The 21,977-nt window shown below is 46.5% G+C and overlaps 1 protein-coding gene across 5 annotated transcripts in view; it reads left to right on the forward strand.

Annotated features, from left to right (window-relative positions):
- Positions 1 to 20,843, forward strand: part of LAMA3 (laminin subunit alpha 3) — a 253,893-nt gene extending 233,050 nt beyond the window's left edge. For all 5 annotated transcript variants that reach the window (XM_084958210.1, XM_084958209.1, XM_084958211.1 and 2 more), the window contains 9 exon segments: positions 1,696 to 1,849; positions 6,604 to 6,773; positions 11,540 to 11,723; positions 12,440 to 12,580; positions 15,312 to 15,471; positions 15,603 to 15,733; positions 17,521 to 17,614; positions 19,488 to 19,607; positions 20,366 to 20,843. In XM_084958210.1, the coding sequence (XP_084814336.1) occupies positions 1,696 to 1,849; positions 6,604 to 6,773; positions 11,540 to 11,723; positions 12,440 to 12,580; positions 15,312 to 15,471; positions 15,603 to 15,733; positions 17,521 to 17,614; positions 19,488 to 19,607; positions 20,366 to 20,511 (1,300 nt within the window). In that variant the 3' untranslated portion in view covers positions 20,512 to 20,843.
- The last annotated feature ends 1,134 nt before the right edge of the window (positions 20,844 to 21,977 follow it).

Raw genomic sequence — 21,977 nt, forward strand, 5'->3', positions numbered from 1 at the left:
AAACGCCCTCTTTGGCACGATACACCCATTAATAGCAAATTAACCCAAAGCTTCTGGGCTCAGCTTCTCCTTGTAGAAACAGCTTTGGAACATAACTTTGGAAAAGGTTTAATTAACTTTCAGATTATAGCCCTGAAAAATATTCACACTGAAATTTTATTTAGTTGTAATCAAGATTGTGCAATTAGATTCAATCATCTTCCCTCAGTTTTCAAGGCCAAGAAATTGCGTGGACCAGTGCAGTGCTAGGAAACCAGATCACCATAGCATTGAACGTGACTTTTCATAGAGTAGGGCCTGGTGCTTGCATGTAAATGTTTAAATGTTCTCTCTCTCTCTCTCTTTTTTTTTTTTTTTTTTTTTTTTTTTTTTTTTTTTGCCACAAAACAATCATTTTCAGGTCAGAGCAAAGAAAACTCTCCCCAGGGCAGAGGGAGGGCGTGGGACTGGTCCTGAACCTTAGGCAGCCTGTTAGGAGCTTGTGACCTGCCATCCCGGCTTGGTGAACATAAGATGAAGCAGATTTATCCATGAGATTTTCCTACTGAAATAAAGGAGAGAAATCCTTCCACGAACTCACTTCTGAGGTTTCCTAATGTGCACATCATCCTAGATCGCCCAGTGCCAGTGTTCGTCCTCTGTGCATATTTCATCTTCATATTTCTGCATGGCCCCCATTCCAAAGACAGAACTATAATATTCTGGCTTTGCCACAATCCTGGCTACTCAAGTCAATAAAAGTTTATTAAGCCCTTCTGCCAGTGAGGCACAGTGCTGGGTATTTAAGGGAAGGCAGAGCTGGGTACAGTACTCCCAAACCTATACGAGCCTAGTGTTTCCTCTAGGCATACCAGATGGGTGGGTGACAGAATTTAGCCAGAAATCAGGACAGTAAGAATGTGCTTTTTGGAGTTCCCATCGTGGCACAGTGGTTGACGAATCCGACTGGGAACCGTGAGGTTGCAGGTTCAATCCTTGCTCAGTGGGTTAAGGATCTGGCATTGCCATGAGCTGTGGTGTAGATCTCAGACGCGGCTCAGATCCCACATTGCTCTGGCTCTGGCATAGGCCAGGGCTATAGCTCCGATTCAACCCCTAGACTGGAAACCTCCATGTGCCAGAGGAGCAGCCCAAGAAATGGCAAAAAGACAAAAAAAAAAAAATGTGCTTTTTGGAGTTCCTGTGGTGGCTCAGCCATTAGCAAACCCAACTAGCATCCATTAGAACATGAGTTCAATCCCTGGCCTTGCTCAGTGAGGTAAGGATCAGGTATTGCCATGAGCTGTGGTGCAGGTCGCGGACGTGGCTCGGATCTGAAGTTGCTGTGGCTGTGGCATAGCCCAGCAGCTACAGTTCCTTTTGGACCCCCATATGCCAAAGGTGCAGCCCTAAAAGACAAAAAAAAAAAAAAAAGAAATTTTTTTGTTTGTTTTTGGGTGCCCTGTGACATACAGAGCTCCCCGGCCAGGGATCGGATCGGAGCTGCAGTAGCAACCTAAGTTGCAGCTGTGAGAACATGGGATCCCTAACCCATTGCGCTGAGCTGGGGATGGAACGCCATCCCAGCACTCTCAAGGTACCGCCAATCCTGTTGTGTGACAGTGGGAGCTCCAAGAATGTGTATTTTTGAAACAAAGTCTCCCTGCCAACGTGTTTCCATTGATGTGTCAGAGCTTCTTTCTGCCCTCCTTCCAGGCTAATGGAGAGTCCTAAAGTCCTCGACTTGGCTAGTAAATCCACCAAGAGAGATGTGTCCCTGGGAGGCTGCAGTTTAAACAAACCACCTTTTCTAATGTTGCTTAAAGGTTCCACAAAGTTTAACAAAGCCAAGACTTTCGATATCCACCAGGTGAGTGTCAAAACCTTGCTGGGTTTTGTTTCTTCCCAGATGATTCTCACAAGAGAACCCTGCCTCACCAGAGGTGCTGGGGGAGGGGCTGGAAGGCAGAGAGGGGTATGGATCACCCGATCCCACGGTGGCCTGGGACTAATGGGTCATCAACCGTTGGATTATACCAAGAAGTCAAGGTGGTTTTCTTTTCAGCTTTTGTTTTGTATTTTGATGAACATGGGTGGTTTGGGGAGTAATAGACCAACTAGAACCTTGACTTCAGTTTCTCAATGTCTGTAGCCGAAGTCTTGCTCTTTTGACACCTCTGTTGTGTCGCCACACAACAGGCACAAGGACTGTCTCTAGAATATAGCGTCTGTGACCCTTCTCCTGCCCACAGACACCCCTCTGTCCCCTGCGGCCTATGGAAGTTCCCAGGCTAGGGGTCAAATCGGAGCTGCAGCTGCCAGCCTATACCATAGCCACAGCAACACCAGATCTGAGCCATGTCTGCAGCCTACACCACAGCTCACCACGATGATGGATCCTTAACCCACTGAGCGAGGCCAGGGATGGAATCTGCATCCTCATGGTTCCTAATCAGGTTCGTTAACCACTGAGCCACGAAGGAAACTCCTGTCCTGCTTCCTATGACAGGATATACAAAGGCACCCAGCCTTGCCAAGACCAGTGTGGCCTGATCTTGACTGCACATTAGAGCCACCTGAGGCACTTTTAAAATCCCAATTCTTGGGCTGCAGCCCACCCAATTCAGTCAGGTGCTCTTGAGGTGGGTCCACACCAGCAGGAGTTTGTAAAGCTCCTGGGTGATTCTCATGTAAAATTAAGAGAGGCTGAAAGGAAATGAAATTCCTTTTTGGGAGGGCGGAAGCTTCCTAATGAGTTAGACACGGGGTTAGGATTTAAAAAATCCTGCGTTCCACCTGGGGTCAATAATGCAACCTCCCCGTATCTGAGGTTACAGTTAATATGATTAATGGATAACGCGGAGCACTTCCAATGTGCCAGGTGTTACACTAAGCTCTTTAAGTGGATTTTCCTACTAAATCCCCACGTAACCTTGTGGGAGAAGGACTGTTACCAGGTACATCTTACAGAAATGGATGCTGTGGCTTAGAAAGTAAGCAGCTCGCCCAAGCTCCCACAGATGGAAGGTGGAGTTGGAATTCAAACCCAGGCAGCCTGGCCCCGAAGCCTGTGCCCTCTTGAGAGCAATGCATTTCTGTTCAATTCAACCCACTTTTTACGTAACATCAACCCCACACGGCTCTTCTGCCAATATTTTTCCTGCTGCACAAAGATTTGGGGGAGTTGAAGAGATATATATAAAAAGAACTGTCTTAAGCTATTAAGAAGCAATACATTTCATACATCCCAAAGGGTTGTCATTTTTCCTGTTAAGAAAGGAGCATCTTTAGAACTGCCCCATCAGGAATGAAGTCATTTTTTTTTCCCAGTAAGTCAGAATGACTGAAAGACTAAATTAGCACAGTGATGGTGGAGACGGAGAGAAAGAAATGGATTCAAAGCTATTAAGAAGATGGAGTTATCAGACTCATAATAATTGAATGTGGGTGGCAAAGGAGAAGCGGGAGTTAGTATAATTCTGAGTCATCTAGCGCGGGCTACGGGCTTGGTGGAGAAGCCAGTCAGGGAGAGAAGAAAAGGACCAATATTTGGCAGGAACAAGAATGAGTAGAGTTTATGGCATAGTGAGTGACAGGTGCCTCAGCCAGGGGGAGAAAGCTGGTGTGACGCTGTCAGGTGTCTCTGGGAGCCTCAGCAGAGAGAGTGGGACCCTGGCTATCGAAGTGGGAGACCCAGTGAATACACTGTATTTAATGTGCTCCCCTGTTCTGGGCAAGCCCCGGGATTAGGTGGAATAAGACAGTAATTCTGCCTCCAAAAGCCTAATAACAGAAAGAAGGCAACCAGGCTTTGGAGGTAAGGACTGGACTTTGAGGTCAGACTTTTTGGGTTTGTACTGGGCTTTATCACTTACTACGCGTGTGATCTTGAATGATTATCCAACCTCCCTGTGGGTCTATTTCCTGCAGCACATACGAGGGTATATATCAGTAATATCTCATGGTGCCATGAGGGTTAAATGAAGTAATAAATGTAAAACATGTGGCGATGGTAGGCAGGCGATACTTATTAGCTATGGTTGTTATGCATGCGAATAACCTAAGTGAAAGGGATAATGCGCTACCAGTGTGGTACAGCAGGCACTTTCCTGCTGCAGAGACCGGGGTTCTTCTGGAGGAAGAGGCATAGACTGGGTGTGGGGTATGGGTTGAATTTAGACAAGTGGATATTGTCGCTCCAGGAGCAGGAGTCCAACGCCGGGAGGCGGGATGCTGTGGACATCGCAGGCGTAGGCGCTTGGCAAGCATTCTCTCTGATCCTCATGAGTCTTACTCTCTCTCCATTCTCACCACACCCCTCTGAGAACAGAATCAATTGCCAGCTTTACAAGCCAGGAAATTGGGTCTCAGAGAGGTTAACAACAGTTTGCCCGAAAGCACCCAGTAAGTAAATGGCTGTGATGGAATTGAAACTTAGGGCTGAGGGATCCCAGAGAATGGGCTCTTCATAGTTACGTGCTCTGCTGATGAGAACGCGCTCTTATAATTCACGTGCTCTTCATGTGCGACCTCTAAGGGCTTGGGAAGCTTGGTGAACAGGGGCAGTTTGGTGGCGAAAGGAGATGGGGTAGGTAAACTCAGAATCACATGCTGGAGTGGATCAGACCAGACTTGGATGGCCTGATGTAATTTTGACATTTTTCTGTAGTCACTCTAAAGCCATTGAAAGGACTGCTGTAAACTGTGTTTAAGATTAATAAACTGGGGAGTTCCTGTTGCGGCTCAGCAGTAATGAACCCGACTAGGATTCATGAGGATGTGGGTTTGATCCCTGGCCTCGCTCAGTGGGTTAAGGATCTGGTGTTGCCATGAGCTGTGGTGTAGGTTGCAGACGCGGCTCGGATCCCGTGTTGCCGTGGCTGTGGTGTAGGCCCGAAGCTGTAGCTCTGATTCGACCCCTAGCCTAGGAACTTCCATATGTCACATATGTGGCCCTAAAAAGCAAAAAGCAAAAAAAAAAAAAAAAAAAAAAATTTAATAAACTGCCAGCCACCCATGGGATGGTTTGATCTAGGAAAGTTCTAGAGACATGGAGTCAAACTGGCAAAGTACTGGAAAGATCCAGGCAAGAGGGTCAAAGGCCTGGCTTTCAGGGTGGAGGCACCAGAGTTGAAAGGGAAGGAGTAGAAACAAAATTTGTCTCAAAGACCAATTGTAAGACATGGAAACAGCTTGTGCAAGAGGCCAGGGGGCAGGCGTCAGTGATGACCTGGGTGCCTTGAAGGATGATGGTGCCATTAGGAGAATTTAGGAAGACTTGGTGGCAGAGGGTATCTATGAAAACTGATCATCTCGATGTTACTGGCTGACACACAGAATCATTCAGGGAGGGAGTGGGCCTAGCTGGTGTGAGCCCCCGGCAGGAAGTTCCTGGAAGATCCAGGTCTGGTTGTGATTTTAAGCAATTCACTTAACTTCCTGGTGATCAGACATCTCCATTCAGCTGTGTGCAAGCATGGAGTGTTTTAATAATATTATTATTATATATATCAATAAATGTATCATAATATTATTAATATATATTAATAAATAAGTGTTATCAAGTCTGCATCCTGAGCACTCTATCCAGGAATCAGGTGAAATTGGAAAACCCGATCCTGAAGGAATGTGAATTTGTTAGGAAGACTTCAGCTGCTAGGGCTTAACCCTCTGCAGGGATCTACAGTGTCACATGAAGAGACAGTTCGAGGATGGGTAAGCTGGAGGCTGGGCTCTGATTCCCCACAGCCATCCTGGCTCCATCCGGCACAGTTCTGGGCTATCTATCCTCAAGGAGCAGTGCCCACACTAGAACCACTGATCTGCAGGCTTTTTCTATCCTTTAGAAAGGAATGTTTTCCAGAGGCCCTGCCCCTTGATGCCTCTTAAGGCTCATTGGCCAGGAGGGTGTCACATGTTCATGCCTGAACCAACTGTTAGCAGGGTGAATTCCCATCATTCACTTCCATGAATGGAGAGCTCAGCCGAGCTCTGATCCCCATGGGAGAGACTTGGGCACGTCTTTGAAATCCGGGCTTTGCCGCCGGGAAAAGATGGGGAAGGGGTGGCGAGTCTCAGTTCCTTCCAACAACTTTTCTAGTCACATTTGATATTTATTGTGGCTGTTTTTCTCCATTAAAACTCCTTCCTATTAAAAAGTTAAAAGCATCATCCGGTTCAGGATAGACGTCGGTGCATGGGTCAATTCCAATGAAAGTGGAGACAGGCTCTTGTCCCCCCTACACCTTCTGTGTCCTGCTCTCTGGGTCCTTTCAAGGCCCTGCTGAAAAAGCCCAAGTGACCCCAGGGGGAGTGGCAGGATGGCGGCTCCAGGTCCCACTAGCTGGTTATGCAGGCCTTGGTGCTGCTGGCTACATGATGACTCTCTTAAGGGACACTTAGTTCTCCCTAGGCTCCCTGGAGGGGAGATGGTCTGGATGTGTACCAGCCGCCTGTTCGGACTTGTGCAGTTGGGAATAACAGGACGCATTCATCTCTACTGCATTCAGTCTCAGGATCAGAAGTCAAAATTGAACAAGGCATTTAGCAAGGCATTTTCCACTCCTGCCCCCCCCCCCCCACAGATAATTAGCTGTCCTGATTTTTTGCTTCTTTCCCACACAGCCATTGCGAGACACAGCAGCAGCCTCTTCGAGGAGCTTGAAGGTGTGGGGAGATGCCCAGTCTTGCCCACCATCTCCAGGGGCCAAGGCCAGCCATGGAGCCCTCAGGTTTGGGGACAGTCCCACCAGCCACTTGCTATTCATACTTCCGCAGGAGCTGCCAAAACCCAGGTATTCATTTTTCTGCCCCAAATCAACTCAGTCTGACTATGATTCTCCCCTAGGGCAAGCTAGCTGGCATGACCTCAGGCACCTGTCACTAATGAAGGAGACACCACCACATTTGTGAGAAGAGGTGCTGGCTTGCCCAGGACACAGAGCCTGGCTGCCCAAGCCTGTTCCTTCCCCACAGCTGGAAGGCACACGTGATGCCTGCTGCTCTGAGGCTGAAACAATCAGCTCAGCTCTGGCTTATAATTGACGGTGTTCTAAAAATAAGGCTGATATTTCTTTCCAAAGCTGCTATTTATTTCTATGATAAATCACCTTTCCTCTCCTGCATTCTATAGTCAGAGGAAAATCATTCTGTCAGGAAGACTCGGTGCCAGATGCATCATTTTTAGAGAACACATTTGGACTTTTTGTGCTAACACATTGCATCTCTTTGTGGGGAGGAGGGCTGGAGCAGATACTGTGTCAGAAAAAAAAGGTAGAAAAACAAGGCTTGTCATTTGCATGTGGTTTGAAGGAGGCATAAATAAAAAGGTGCCCAAAATTGCTTGATGACTTATCTACAGAGGCTGGATTGCCCAGGAATCAAAAAGTCCTGGCTTTAAACGTTGGCTTTTTTTTTTTGTCTTTTTGCCTTTTCTAGGGCCACTCCTGCAGCATATGGAGGTTCCCAGGCTAGGGGTCGAATCGGAGCTGTAGCTGCTGGCCTATGCCACAGCCATAGCAAGGAGGGATCCAAGCTGTGCCTGTGATCTATACCACAACTCGGGGCAACACCAGATCCTTAACCCACTGAGCAAGGCCAGGGATCAAACCCACAACCTCGGGGTTCCCAGTCGGATTTGTTAACCACTGAGCCAGGAGGGGAACTCCAAGACGTTGGCTTTCATTTCACCCACTCAGCCACTTGCTGTATGTGACCTTGGGCCACACACTCTGAGTCCTGGGGATGCAGGCGTCAAAATGGGATTAGCTGTGCAGGAGAGTTATTGTTCCTGTGGAAGCAAAGAGGGGCACAGGAGCTGGTGGAGAGAGCCTTCCTCTGAGACAGCGCACATGAGAGGAGGGGGAAGACAGGAGGGGTAGGAAGAACTCAGACTGCGGGAAGCACCCAGGAGGTTAGGCAGGCGATTGGGCGGGGCAAGCAAAGATCACTCCGCGGAAGAATCCAGTGCTGGGCATAAATGGCCCACCTCTGGTGCCGCTCCTGAGCTCAGTCCTTGTTTGGGAGTCACTGGGGTGCCACTGAAGTTCCAGGAGTGTGGCACGTGGGGGCTGCCAGGCCGCCGTGCCCCTGCAGCAGGGTCTCCTGATGGGGGCTCTGAGCGCAGCTCCACGGCTACCATAGGCTGCAGTTCAGCTTTTCTAAGCCTCAGTGTCCTCTCCATAAACTTGGCATGACATCTTTCTCACATGCTTGCACAAATTGCTCTATCTCTTTGAACCTCAGTTTTCTCACCAGTTACCTGGGGTGGATGATGCTTTGCAGGGAGGAGAGGTAATGGCTTCTAATGAGCTGGCCCTCAGAGGCCACTCATTGAGCAAGTGCGTGAGTCACGGCAGATGTGAAGGCGGGAAGGAGGGGCGGCGATGGCTTCTGAAGGACATTGCCTAGGCCAGCAGCTCTGCGTCTCCAGTAGACCCAGTGGAGATGGTGGCCACCCCTGATTTGCTGAAACTGTGGTCCTGGGAGATGGAGGCAGACACCCAGGTAGCAGAATTGGAGACCCTTTTGGCACTCAGCCTGCCGGGGCTACCCCTCTCCCCATCACTGCTCTCTTGGTCAGGCTGACCTTAATGACATCAGCCTCCCTGCAGATGCTCCTGACTGTCCTTTCCCAGCTCCCCTCATCCCGCCTCTCTGGCTCTGTGGCTTTTCTAGCTTCCCCCTGCCCCTCCTCTATGGCCCCTTTCTCTCTGGCATCTTCCCTCTCAGCACATTCACTGTGGTGGCTTATCCATCTTCTTCTGATGATTTGACGGCAGCATATTCTCGTCCAGCACTGAATTATATGTAATAAACGGCAAAAGTAACATTCTTAAAGGGAAAGTGAAAATAATAATCCTTAGTAAATATAATTTTTAAATTGTTTTAGTCCCAAACATGGTAGCAATCAGAATATATTTCAAGATGTTACAAGATTTGGGCTATTCTTTTGTTCTCTTTATGATTTCTATTCTAGCAATTTTTTGCCTCTCCTGTAAAACCCTGTACCGCTATTTTAACTTCTTGGTGAATGTATAAAAACACACCTTTGGGAGTTCCTGTCGTGGCTTAGCGGCTAACAAATCCAACCAATATCCATGAGGATGCAGGTTCTATCCCTAGCCTTGCTCAGTGGGTTAAGGATTCAGCACTGCTGTGAGCTGTGGTCTAGGTTGCAGACGCAGCTCGAATCCTGCATTGCTATGGCTGTGGTGTTGCTGTGGCTGTGATGTAGGCCAGCAGCTACAACTCCGATTCACCCCCTAGCCTGGGAACCTCCATATGCCAGGGGTGCAGCCCTAAAAAGCAAAAACAAAACAAATGCTCCTTTGCTCTCTGCCTAATGCTTCCATCTTTCAGCAATGAAGAGGGCTACAGTATCTTATGCCAGGATTTGAATCTACTGATGTCTTTTTTGGGTGTTAGTCAGTTAGTCTTTTCTGAAAGAAAATTGCTTCGAGAAATAATTCTGGAAAGCAAATGTCAAGTCTACTAACCAAGCCCACATATGTAAAGTACTCTAACTCTTAGCAAGTTCTAATGTCTTCCTTAAACTGGCTAACCCTTGTTCTTCAAATGTTCACCCGAACACACAGATACACAGAGAGAAATATTGAGCAGTGTCACCATCTGGTTGGTTTAATTTCACAAAGAGAGGTTTCTTTTTTGTTTTGAAGAAACTGTTACCCTCAAGGAAGCCTGCAAATCTAAAGAATTCACATGCATCTCCGTGTTTGCTCAGCCTCACAGTATTAAAAAAGCAAAGGGATGTAGCAGCGTAATTATTTCTTCCATGTCCTGATTCCACCTCCACGTTTTCCATTTACCATTTAATTCAATTCAGGAACTATTTCTTGAGCACCTACTGTGTACCAGGCACCAGGGATGCAGCTTCAAGTGGTGCTCTCTCTCTGGTGTTCACTTAGAAATCCCAAGGAGTGGGCGATGACAGCCTATTGACACTTGCATCTCCCATCACCTTTTCCCAGTGCAGTTTTAGATGCCCCCTCAGTGTACCTACACACCATAAACATCTCAAGGAATGAAACATCCATGGCTGCATTCCCAGCACCCACCACAGGGTCTTATACCTACTACTCACACATTAAATGTTCATTGAGTGAATGAATAAATGGATGGACAGATGTGAGTTTACATAGAAAGTCGAGCTTGCTTAGCTATACATGCCTATGATATGCAGCCATCATGCTAAGGGAACATTAACTCTCATTCTCTGATTTTACTGCATGATGCTTGCTTAATTCCTGTCCCATCATAGGTGGGATATTAAGGTCCAAGAAACCTAAGGGTGTACTTCTGTGCTTCTGTGTTAAATATGTCTTAGAGAAAGAAAATGTTTAGCTGATGCTTAAATCAAATCCTTGTTATTAAAGTTGTCTCCTGACTTTTCACAGCTTCCCTGCCTATACACAAAATAGGAAGTATGTTCACTGGATTTAAAAAGTCAAGGATGCTAAGTGAAATAAGCCAGTCTCAAAAAGACAAATATTGTATAACTCCACATATATGAAGCACCTAGAATGGTCAAATTTATAGACACAGGGGAGTTCCTGTCATGGCTCAGTGGAAACGACTCTAACTAGCATCCATGAGGACGCAGGTTTTATCCCTAGCCTTGCTCAGTGGGTTAAGAATCTGGCGTTGCCGTGAGCTGTGGTGTAGGTTGCAGACATAGCTTGGATCCTGAGTTGCTGTGGCTGTGGTGTAGGCCAGCAGCTGTAGCTCCAACTGGACTCCTAGCCTGGGAACCTCCATATGCTGCAGGTGTGGCCCTGAAAAGCAAAAATAAATAAATAAATAAATAAATGTATAGAGATAGAAAGTAGAAAGGTAGTTGCCTTAGGCTAGGGGAGGAGGCAATGCAGAAATGTTTAATATGTAAAGAGTTCCAGTTTTGCGAGATGAAAAGAGTCCTGGCAGTGAGAAGCACAGTAATGTGAATGTTTAATTAACACTACTGAACTCTACTCTTAAAACTGGATAAGAGGGATTTCCCATGGGGCACAGTGGGTTAGTGATCCGGTATTGTCTCTGTGGCAGTGTGGGTTCAAACCCTGGCCCAGCTCAGTGGGTTAGGATCTGGCATTGCCACGGCTGTGGTGTAGGTTGAAGCTGCAGCTCAGATTCAATCCCTGGCCCCAGCCAAAAAAAAAAAAAAAAGGTAAACTAGGGTAAATGTTATGTATATTTTACCATAATTTTCTAAAACGTAGATTTTTTTTTTTTTTTTTTAAGTAAGGCATCTTCCCTCTTGCCACATCTGGGATTTACGCCACTAGCTAAGTTTGCCATAACATTTCCTCTTATTCCCCAACACAGTAAGGAAATTAAACCACAAAACTTCTAACAGCTGGAATGTAATGGCTTTTGAAAATTCCCCAAGGTAGGCTGTTCAATCCATACATGCCCAGGTTTATTCGTTGAAATAATGGGGTTGTGGGGGTTTGCTCCTCACCCCTTCTCCCAGCTTCGGCGATTTGGACAAATACTAAAAATCTCTTATTTTCTTTCTTTGCCTTTTGCTTTCTGTCCTCCACAGGTCACAGTTTGCTGTGGACGTGCAGACAACGTCGTCCAGGGGGCTCGTGTTTTACACGGGCACTAAGACCTCCTTTATGGCTCTTTATCTTTCGAAAGGACGTCTGGTCTTTGCACTGGGGGCAGAAGGAAAAAAACTGAAGCTCAAAAGCAAGGAGAGGTGCAATGATGGGAAGTGGCACACGGTGAGAGCTGAGGCTGCCCTAGATCCTCCAGCTGGGGCCAAGTTCACTGCCCAGTAGCTGAAGATAGGCGTCTCAGTGTTCTCCCAGGCACAGGCACTGGGAGAGCTTATGTGGCTGGAGGCACAGAGCACCCAGCATCTCAGCCCCAGCAACTCCTGCATGCACCATGCACAGATGCCATCCTGAATGCCAGGGCAAGCTTTCCTCCCTGCTTGTTCAGTGCCTCCCTCGCCTCCCTGGGCTGCCCACTCCCAACTCTGTCCCCTGGTCCATTTCTCTCCTTTGGGACAATTTCCAGGTCTCCAGGCTCCTCTCTGCGTTTGGAATGCCTTCTCCATAGCACAGGTGGAAGGACCCGCAGCCCGTCTCAGCTCTACACAATCTCTTCCTCCTTCTTTGTTGCATGGATGTTTGTTTATGATCTTTTGTTTCTTCCGTTATTTGTCTTTTGTGTGCATACCCAGGTCAGTTATAATTTTTGTGCATTTTTGAGAACTCTTTTCTCCTTCCTGTTTTGAGCTCGCTCTGCTTAATCCCTAACATAATCTCCCAAAATGATGATGGTGGTGACAGTACTAGGGAGAAAAATCTGCTTTTTAAAGCTACTTGAAGGAACAGAAAAACAACTTTAAAAAAATTTCCTGTGACCACTAATAAACTACCATGCCAGTTGTCAAAGGGAAAAATATGATCTGCTTATATTCTTTACCCTGAAGGTGGTGTTTGGGCATGATGGAGAAAGGGGACGCTTGGTTATGGATGGTCTGAGGGCCCGGGAGGGCAGTTTGCCTGGAAATTCCACCATCAGCCTCAGAGCACCAGTTTACCTGGGAGCCTCTCCATCAGGGAAATCAAAGGTAAGTAGTTATGCTTCAGGGCCTTAGAGGAGAACAATTTACCATATAATCACTATAATTATATAAGGTATTCAAGAATATCAAAGTACTTTAAATTATTTTAACTGAGTCTGTGTTTTCATGTTATTTGGTGACTAAATAAAATTTATCTCAACAACCAAATTCGGGGAAAATTTGCACTAAGGGAAAAAAATCACAAGTTTGCCTGTCTCCAAGAAGGCAGGCACATACCTGGCTTGCCAAGTTCAAAAGCTCCACTGGGACCAGGGCTCTGGGGCTGAGCTCTGTGAGGGGCCCTCTCCCTCATCTCTCCGCCACGTGGCCAGAGTGCATGTCCCACCTGGGCTACGTGGGGTGGCCGAACTCACCTGTCACTCTTCTCCCAGACTTGCCTTTTTTGCCTTCCCAAAGTGAAGTCAGATGGCCCCATCAACAGCTCAGGTCTAGGAACTGTCCTCTCCTAAATACGCTGCCAGATGCTCAGCCCCTGGGGTCCCTTCCCTCTCAGCTGGTGCCCATTCTGGTGTGACGTGTGCTCGCAGCAGGGGAGGAAGGTCTGAGACTCAAATCTGGACCAGAAATGGGTATAGACAAAGCCGGTCACTTCTGCCGCATAGATTCTAGGTGGTCAGGCTCACCTAGCCTTGGCCATGGTGTCTCCAACAGGGCTCAGCCTGGCCCACTTGAATTTTGTACTAGGGTTTGATCCAAAGCCCCAGCAAGTCATAAAGTATTGCTTTACTTGATTGTATAGAATAACTTTTATGTATGTATCATAAATAATATATTAACATAGTATATGTATCATGTTATCTATTACACAAATAATATACAACATATTAATTGCTGAAGAGAATACTCAGTGTTTTCCTTTCTTTTTTTTTTTTTTGTTTGTTTGTTTGTTTTTTAGGGCCGCCCCTGCAGCATATGGAGGTTCCCAGGCTAGGGGCCAAATTGGAGTTATAGCTGCAGGCTTACACCACAGCCACAGCAATGCTAGAATCCAAGCCACGTCTGCAACCTACACCACAGATAATGGCAACACCAGATCCTTAACCCACTGAATGAGGCCAGGGATCGAACCCACATCCTCATGGATACCAGTCAGGCTTATAACGTGCTGAGCCACAATGGGAACTTACAGTGTTTATTTTCCTGCAACCTCTGAGCCTGTTTCCCTCTCAGAGAAATCACAGGATGGGGCAGCTACTCAGGGGCACGATTCGGATGCTCTTTTGACTTGGATAAATCACACTCAATGTCTCATATCTGAGACAACTAGGAGCACCTCACTGAAAATATCCTTCACAAGCAAAGCTCTCTTACAGCCTTCCTTCAACTTGAGGGTACAAACCACTAGATTACCCTCCTCCACAGCCTTTCAAAGGGAAAGCATCATCCAGTCACCAGTGACCATCTCCAACTACCAAAGCCTGCAGCCAGTCTTTAGGGGTTCTCTGTTAGATCATGGCCTATCCTGGATAGTCTGAGCTCTTGACTGTACATGAATTTTTTTTTTTTTTTTTTTTTTTTTTTTTGCTTTTTAGGGCTATACCTGCAGCATATGGAAGTTCCCAGGCTAGGGGTTAAATCTGAGCTGCAGCTGCCGGCCTACGCCACAGCCACAGCAACACCAGATCGAAGCTGCATCTGCGAGCTACGCCCCAGCTCGCGGCAACACCAGATCATTAATCCACTGAGCGAGGCCAGGAATTGAACCCGCATCCCCTTGGACACTTCTTAACCCCCTGAGCCACAGTAGGAACTCTGCAGTGGCAAATCTTAAGAAACTAAAAATTGCATAGGAGGTGCAACCAGTACTTTGTTGATGCTGACACTCCATGCTCTAATACCACTGTACTCTTACAATCATCATCTTGCATCTGTTGGGTGGGATTCCAGAGTCCTAAAGCCATTTACTCCAGAAGAGAGTTGAAGGATTTTATTGAGTGGTTTTATTAACTTTTCTGAGAATTTCATGAAAGTTAACAGTCCCTCTCCCCAGGAAAATGCATAGAACTTCTGGCATATAACTTAAGGGCTCACAGAACCCCAGAAGCTTATCCCCGGGACCCCAGTGAGGAGCCCTTGTTTCAGGCCAGCTTTAGGGAGCCACGGGCAGGGCTCCACGTAATCCCACTGATGCTGCACCCTGTGTCTTATCGTAACCCTGTGGCATTTGCACCTTGGTGGTGGTACACCAGGCCCCACAATGTAGGGAGCTTTTTTTACACTTTATTATTTTGGGAATGTTTTGGCCTCTTTTTTCAGTCAGCTGCCCTGTGTTAAGCTGTCACACGGGCTCATGAAACCCAAAGGAGTAGTTTGCACCTGCAATGAGATGGTGCCATCCGTGAACAGCATGCTGGAAATTTCCACCATCACAGCTCTGGTTGAGTGATCCAGGGTCAAATCACCCTCTGTGCCCTTGTTTCTATGCTGGATAGCGATGGCCATCATCCTTGCCCTCTGCGTACACATCACTTGGTTGAGGCACCTTCAAACTTCGAGGACCCACCAGACATCTGGTACCCAGGTTTTTTGACACTGCAGTGGGGGCGGGGAGACAGAATGGAATAATCAAGCCCACCAGAGTCTCGGAAGCAGGAAGAATGAATCTTCCCTCCTTCCCCCACTTTTATGGACAAGGCCCTGCTCTTAACCTTGGCTGCCCGTGCATTTGTGGGAGTTGCAGGTAATGAAGTTGGCTTTCTCTTCTGCTTGGTTGCAGAGCCTCCCCCAAAACAGCTTTGTGGGATGCCTGAGGAACTTTCAGTTGGATCTGAAGCCTCTGGAGACCCCTTCTGCAAGCTTGGGGGTGTCTCCCTGCTTGGGTGGCTCTTTGGAGAAAGGCATTTATTTTTCCCAAGAAGGAGGGCATGTCATCCTAGGTAAGGAGCAGTCTGGAAGACCTAGTATCTTTATAGCTTTGGTTCTGAAGAGCTAGCTCCCTTTTCTTGAATTCTGATGTTTTAACTATTTATTTGTTTGTTTACTTATTTATTTATTTTTCTTGTGAAAGCTAACTCTGTGTTCCTGGGGCCCGAGTTTAAGCTCGTCTTCAGCATTCGCCCAAGAAGTCTCACTGGAATCCTCATTCACATTGGAAGTCAACCTGGGGAGCATTTGTGTGTTTATTTGGAGGCAGGGAAGGTGCGTAGCCATCTGATGACCTGGGAGGGGTATGTGAGTTTATATTCGAACCGGATTCCATTCCTGGAGACCATGGTAGGTGAAGTTGTGGTGGAGAGTGGAATCCAATCTTGTATTTAAGAGACGGGACTTGAGGGCTAACGTGCCATTTTCCTTTAACAGGTGGTTTGGTCATCCTGTTTTCTCTTCTTCATCTTTCAAACTGGGCATACTCAAACAAGCTGGGCTGAAGTCCAGCTGCATCACTTAGTTATCTGGCCCTAGGGTTGTAACCTCTTTCACACTCTCTTTATCTTTAAAATGTAGAGAATAATGCACATGTGTAAGGGCTTTTGTCAAGAGAAGAGAAGCTGTCGTATACTCAGTAAAGGTTCATTTTTCTCACCTCCCCTTCATCCTTGTCACATCTCTGTTTTTAGTCACGAGGGCAGTACCAGAATTCGTAGGACAGACCTTCTCATCAGCTGTCTACACCATGTCACACTCATGTCCATGGCTCTGTGTTGGCTGGGTCAGTTTCAGATTCTCCGTATCCTTTTTACCCCACTCACCAGCTTTTCTGGTCCCTGCAGCAAACTGGCCACCAGGTCCCCACCCAGCAGACCTTTTGCTTTCCATGGATTCCTCCTTTGGCCGTGTGCTGCTTCTGCTTCCTCTTTCCCGTGACTCATGGGCCTCCTCAATATCTTCTTTCCAGCCCCACTTTTTATCTCTTTCCTTTCCAAAAAAGTCTCTTTAAAACCACATTCTTCCAGGACGTCTCTCTTAGTTAAGGTCTCGAGGCCAAGATGGATAACGTGCCATTTTCTTTCACCTCCTTCCTTCCGCCGTTTATTAAACATGAGGGAAAACTCTCTGAGCAAAACAAAAGAGACAAAACTCCCAGAACACTTTATATTTAAATTGCTGCTTTAACTCTGAGCAGGCCTCTGCTGGACCAGAGAAGCCAGTTAACGATGCTTCACGGTGGGTTCAGACAAGGCTGGCTTTTCAGGGGAGGGGTTGGGGAGTGTCTCCCATGAAAGCTTCTGAAGAGGAAATAATCCCCCCCAAAACAAAATCAAGACCTGATAACCTTCCTCACAGCAGGGACACTGTTTAGCTTGAAAATTGTCTGAGAAGAGGCTGCATACTCTGGGGACATGCAAATTAAATGGAAATTATTTATCCTCATGCTTATTTTAGTCTTCTCATTTCACTGACCTTAATTTAGCCCTTGGAGAATCCTGGCCCAGAGTGGGAATGTGGGTTTCAACACAATAGCACGTTGAGGGCCTGACCCCTGACATATGCCCAGTACCAATTCAGTCGGTTAGCTTGCTGACTTCCTTGGCTGAGAACCCCCTGATAGTCCCACTTTCATGGAATTACGGTAATTGGCTGCCCCTAGCAGCAGGGTGTAGTCTTCAGGCAACATCTTTGCCTTCCAAATTTTACGGGTCCTTCTAAACAGAACTACTGTCACAGACTAATAACTAAGGCAGATTTTGGATGCTAATCAGTAACCTTTGAGCTGGGTCTGATGGGAGCAGGGTTGAGAATCAGAGAGAAAGACCCTTTACCTTTGGCAGCAACTTCAGGCAGGGCCCTAGGGTTGCAGCTCACTTGCCTGGAAGGGATGCAGCAGAGAGATTCTTGCAAAGCCTTGACCTCTGTGTGGGAGGGGGTCCCTATATTCCAAGTGCTCCTGGGGGGCCAGGATGCCAGGGCGGGGAAGGGAAGATGGCAGGGGAAGTTGGCTCCATCTGCCTTTCTGAAGGAAATAGAAGAATGTATGTGTGTTGCAGGTCACAGCTTCTGTGAGCAGTGAGGCTGGTGGGATCTTGACATCAGTCACCCCAAAACAGTCTCTGTGTGACGGACAGTGGCATTCAGTGGCAGGTATGACGTCCTGTTGTTCACATACTGAAACAGTCTCCCTTGCCCTGCAGACTTGAATGTCTCCAATGCAGCCTCAGTTCATCCATTTATCAGGGTCTGTCCAGGGTCAGACCATCTGGTTCACGTGGTAGGAACGTGTCCATTCTCAAGCCCAACCCTAATTATGCAATCCGTGACTCCTGTTCTCTAGAACACACTGAGTTGGTTTTGTTTTTGTTTTTTTAGCCCAACGAACTGATAAGCTATGTTTGTTTTCAAGGTAGCATAATATTGTAACTTGGGTTTTAGCTCTGAAGTTAAAAAAAAAAAAAATAGAGGTCAAATCTCAGTTCCAGGACTTACCTGAGAGACCTTGGGCAAGCTACTTGATGACTCTTTACCTTCAGTTTCCTCATCTGCACAATGGAGATAAAAATAGTGTACTATTCCCAGAATAGTGAAAATTAATGACAACGCATATAAGGTGCTTAGTGGTGTCCAGTATACACTAAGTGCTCAGTAAATGCTTGCTCTTACCATTGTGAAAGTCCAAATTGTTGGGTTATTTTTTTAACAATCGTTTAATATTAATGCACATAATTTAGACAAACCAGCTGGAGGAGAACAAGCTTAGTCTCTCAATTCAGATCTGCTAGGAGTTCCCGTCATGGCTCAGCCAAAACAAATCTAACTAGCATCCATGAGGACACAGGTTTGATCCCGGGCCTTGCTCAGTGGGTTAAGGATCTGTCATTGCCATGAGCTGTGATGTAGGTCGAAGACGCAGCTAGGATCTGGTGTTGCTATGGCTGTGGTGTAGGCTAGCAGCTATAGCTCCAATTCGATCCCTATCCTGGGAACTTCCATATGCCACACATGTGGCCCTAAAAAGACCAAAAAAAAAAAAAAATCAGATCTGCTATTTTACAAGTAACTTGTGTATGTTAATTTGGAGGTATGTTAACCTCTACTGGCTTAAAAAAAAAAAAGAAAAAAAAAACCTTTTGTTAAAAAGTAGTCTTTTCTTGGATGATTTAAAAGCTCTCTACATTGCATTTGGTTAAGATTGTTAATGTGGGAGGAATTTTATTTGAAGCATCAAAAGCCACTGTCTTTGGAGTCAGTTTTCAAAAATCAGTGTGTTCTTGGAAGGAACCAGAAATGATGTGAAATACGCACTGGCCTTGGGAGACCAGAGACCAGGGCTTGAATCCCAGCTCATTCAACTTACAACTAAGCCATCTTGTCAAGCTCTTCAATGCTGGAGAGTCACAGTCTGTTCTTTGGGAAATTCAAGGGATAAATAATCTTCTTCACAGATTTAAGGATTAAATTCCGTAACATATGCGGAAGCCCCTAAACATACCTGGTGTTGAGAAATTAGTTGAGTGTGAGTTCCCTTCATGGCTCAGCAGTTAACGAACATGACTAGGATCCTTGAGGATAGGGGTTTGATCCCTGGCCTCGCTCAGTGGGTTAAGGATCTGACGTTGCCATGAGCTGTGGTGTAGCTTGCAGACTCGGCTCAGATCTGGCATTGCTGTGGCTGTGGTGTAGGCTGGCAGCTGTAGCTCTGATTCGACCCCTAGCCTGGGAACTTCCATATGCCACGGGTGTGGCCCTAAAAGGCAAAAGAAGGAGGGAAGGAGGGAAGGAAGGAAGGAAGGAAGGAAGAGAGAGAGAGAAAGAAAGAAAGAAAGAAAAGGAAAGAAAGAAAGAAAAGAAAGAAATTAGCTGAATGTGTCTAGGTGGATAGAATTCTCGTGAACAGTGCTCCTGCAGGTCTGTAGGAGTGAACTGGAAAGAAGGCAGTGGGAACACGCAGGTGTAGACATTACACAGCGAAGAAGCCTCTCCTTGGGTGATAGACCTGACTTGCCTCCTCTCCCTCCAGTCACCATAAAACAGCACATCGTGCACCTGGAACTAGACTCGGAGCATAGCTACACAGCTGGACGGCACCCCTTCTCACCTGCCCGCACAAAGGAGCACCTGCACATCGGAGATGTCCCAGGTAACTCCTGTGCTGATTTCCCACCCACATCAGCTCTTAATATCTCCATCTTACCCGACAGATGCACTGCCTTAGCCTCTAGGGTGTCATCAGGGCAGCCCTTGGCCGGACAGTGGAGACAGTGAGGCCCTTTTTCCAGCTTATGGGGAACTCCGATTGTCAGCAACAGGCACGTCTCACAGCAGCCCAGGCCACGTGGCTACTGCTGCCTCTTGCCTCAAACCTATAATTTATAAGCCTCTCTTCAGAGGCTGCATGAACTTAGAAACCTAATATCATCAAGAATCAGAAAAGGGCCTGAGAAACTGATCTCTCCCCTTCTGGCACTTAGTTACGGTGAGGTATTAAGTTTTCTGGAACCAGAATGGGGGGGAAATCAGGCAGGATGAGATGGAGTCAACTTCAAGACTGGAATTTGGTCTGGAAAGAGCCTTGTCCAGTCTTCATTGTTTTCTGTCCATCCAGATCATTTGGTTGTTACTTTGATAGGTCTTCCATGATCCACAAAAAGCACTGGAGTTCGGAGTTATTATCTACTGATTTGGGCTGTGGAATCTCCATCTTTGAGGAACTTGAAGAGTAGCCTTGTGGGGGGCTTTATCACAGCAGGGGGTGTGTTGGGGGCCTGCTTAAAGGAGGAGATGATTGGGTGGCCTGAGACCCTGGGTCCCTTTAGCTCTAATAAGACTGCTTCTTAATGGAGTGGCTTCACTTGACAGTATGAATAAGGCATGAACACCTAACCTTTTGTCTTTCAGATAATTTGAAAACCCTGAAGCTTCCTGTGTGGAAGTCCTTTTTTGGCTGCCTGAAGAATATTCAAGTCAACCACGTTCCTATCCCTGTCACGGAAGCCACGCAAGTTCAGGGGACTGTCAGTCTGAATGGCTGTCCTGACCACTAACTCAAACTCATCACCCAGCGAGGACGTTGCCCTTAAACGCGCTGATCACCCCACGCACCTCCCTCTCCCCTCTCAAGGTCATTCTTGATTTCAGACACCATCCGGAGGGGCTTAATAGCAAATCTAACTTTTAATTCCAACCACACACACCCATCATTTTGGCATTCAGTGCCCCATATGTATTTTATATAAAAACCCCATTTCTTGAAGATGATGAACAAATTGTTACATGCTTTTTGGTAATAGCATGTTCCACTAAAAGTTAAATGTCTTCTAAAGAACGTTATTTTCCACTTCTTAAAAAATAAATATCTTTTAAAGCACTTTAAAAACACATGTTTTTTGGAGTTCCCGTCATGGCACAGTGGTTAACGAATCCGACTAGGAACCATGAGGTTGTGGGTTTGATTCCTGCCCTTGCTCAGTGGGTTAACGATCTGGCGTTGCCATGAGCTGTGGTGTAGGTTGCAGATGCCGCTTGGATCCAGCGTTGCTGAGGCTCTGGCGTAGGCCCATTGCTGCAGCTCCAATTCAACCCCTAGTCTGGAAACCTCCATATGCCGCGGGAATGGCCCAAGAAATAGCAAAAAAAGACAAAAAAACCCAAACAAACAAAAAACACATGTTTTTACATATGTGAAGAGGTTTTGATTTATGGGATTAAATTAATGCAGTGTACTCTTTATGATGTTTTATTAACATAAAACCATTGGCTTGAGGGTCTTTTTTTTTTTTTTTTTGCTTTCTAGGGCTGCACCTATGGCATATGGAGGTTCCCAGGCTAGGGGTTGAATTGGAGCTGAAGCTGCCAGCCACAGCCACAGCCACAGCCACTACAGTGTTGGATCTGAGCCGTGTCTGTGACCTACACCACATCTTACAGCAAGGCCAGATCTTTAACCCACTGAGCCAGGCCAGGGATCGAACCCACATTCTCAGATTCATTAACTGCTGAGCCATGACAGGAACTCCTTTTTTAATTGTATTAATCCATCAGCATCTGCTCCATGTGCTACGTTCAACACAATTTTCTAGAATAATTACCAAGCACATACTGGTCGAGGTACTATACGTACTCAGTGTTGGATCTACCGTCAGGTATGAGGAGTAATTACTGCCTTGAAGGAATATGCAGTCTACCCAGGGAGACCCATAACAGTCATAACATGGAAAATAACAAACTGAATTAATGAACCTATAATTCCACTTGGCTTCCCAGGTACAGTCTGCTACCAACCAAGTCTAGATTACAATGATCAGTTTCTCGAGGACAGACTAGGGGATTTGAGGTGAATGTACTGTACCTCCTATGATGAAAGCTCCACCTGAGAAGCTAACAGAAGTCAGTGGGAGTGAAGAATCACTTCTAGTTTTATCTATAAAGTAATGAACCACATACTAGACCAATATTATAACCCCACACCACTCTCACCAACAAGGAAGACTGCAAGCATTTCTTTTTTTTT

This window comes from Sus scrofa, chromosome 6 (genome assembly GCF_054392235.1).
Source record: "Sus scrofa isolate SSC_HxYL_T2T_F1_AM1 chromosome 6, Sscrofa_HxYL_maternal_Yorkshire_Landrace_v2.0, whole genome shotgun sequence".
NCBI classification, from domain to species: domain Eukaryota; kingdom Metazoa; phylum Chordata; class Mammalia; order Artiodactyla; family Suidae; genus Sus; species Sus scrofa.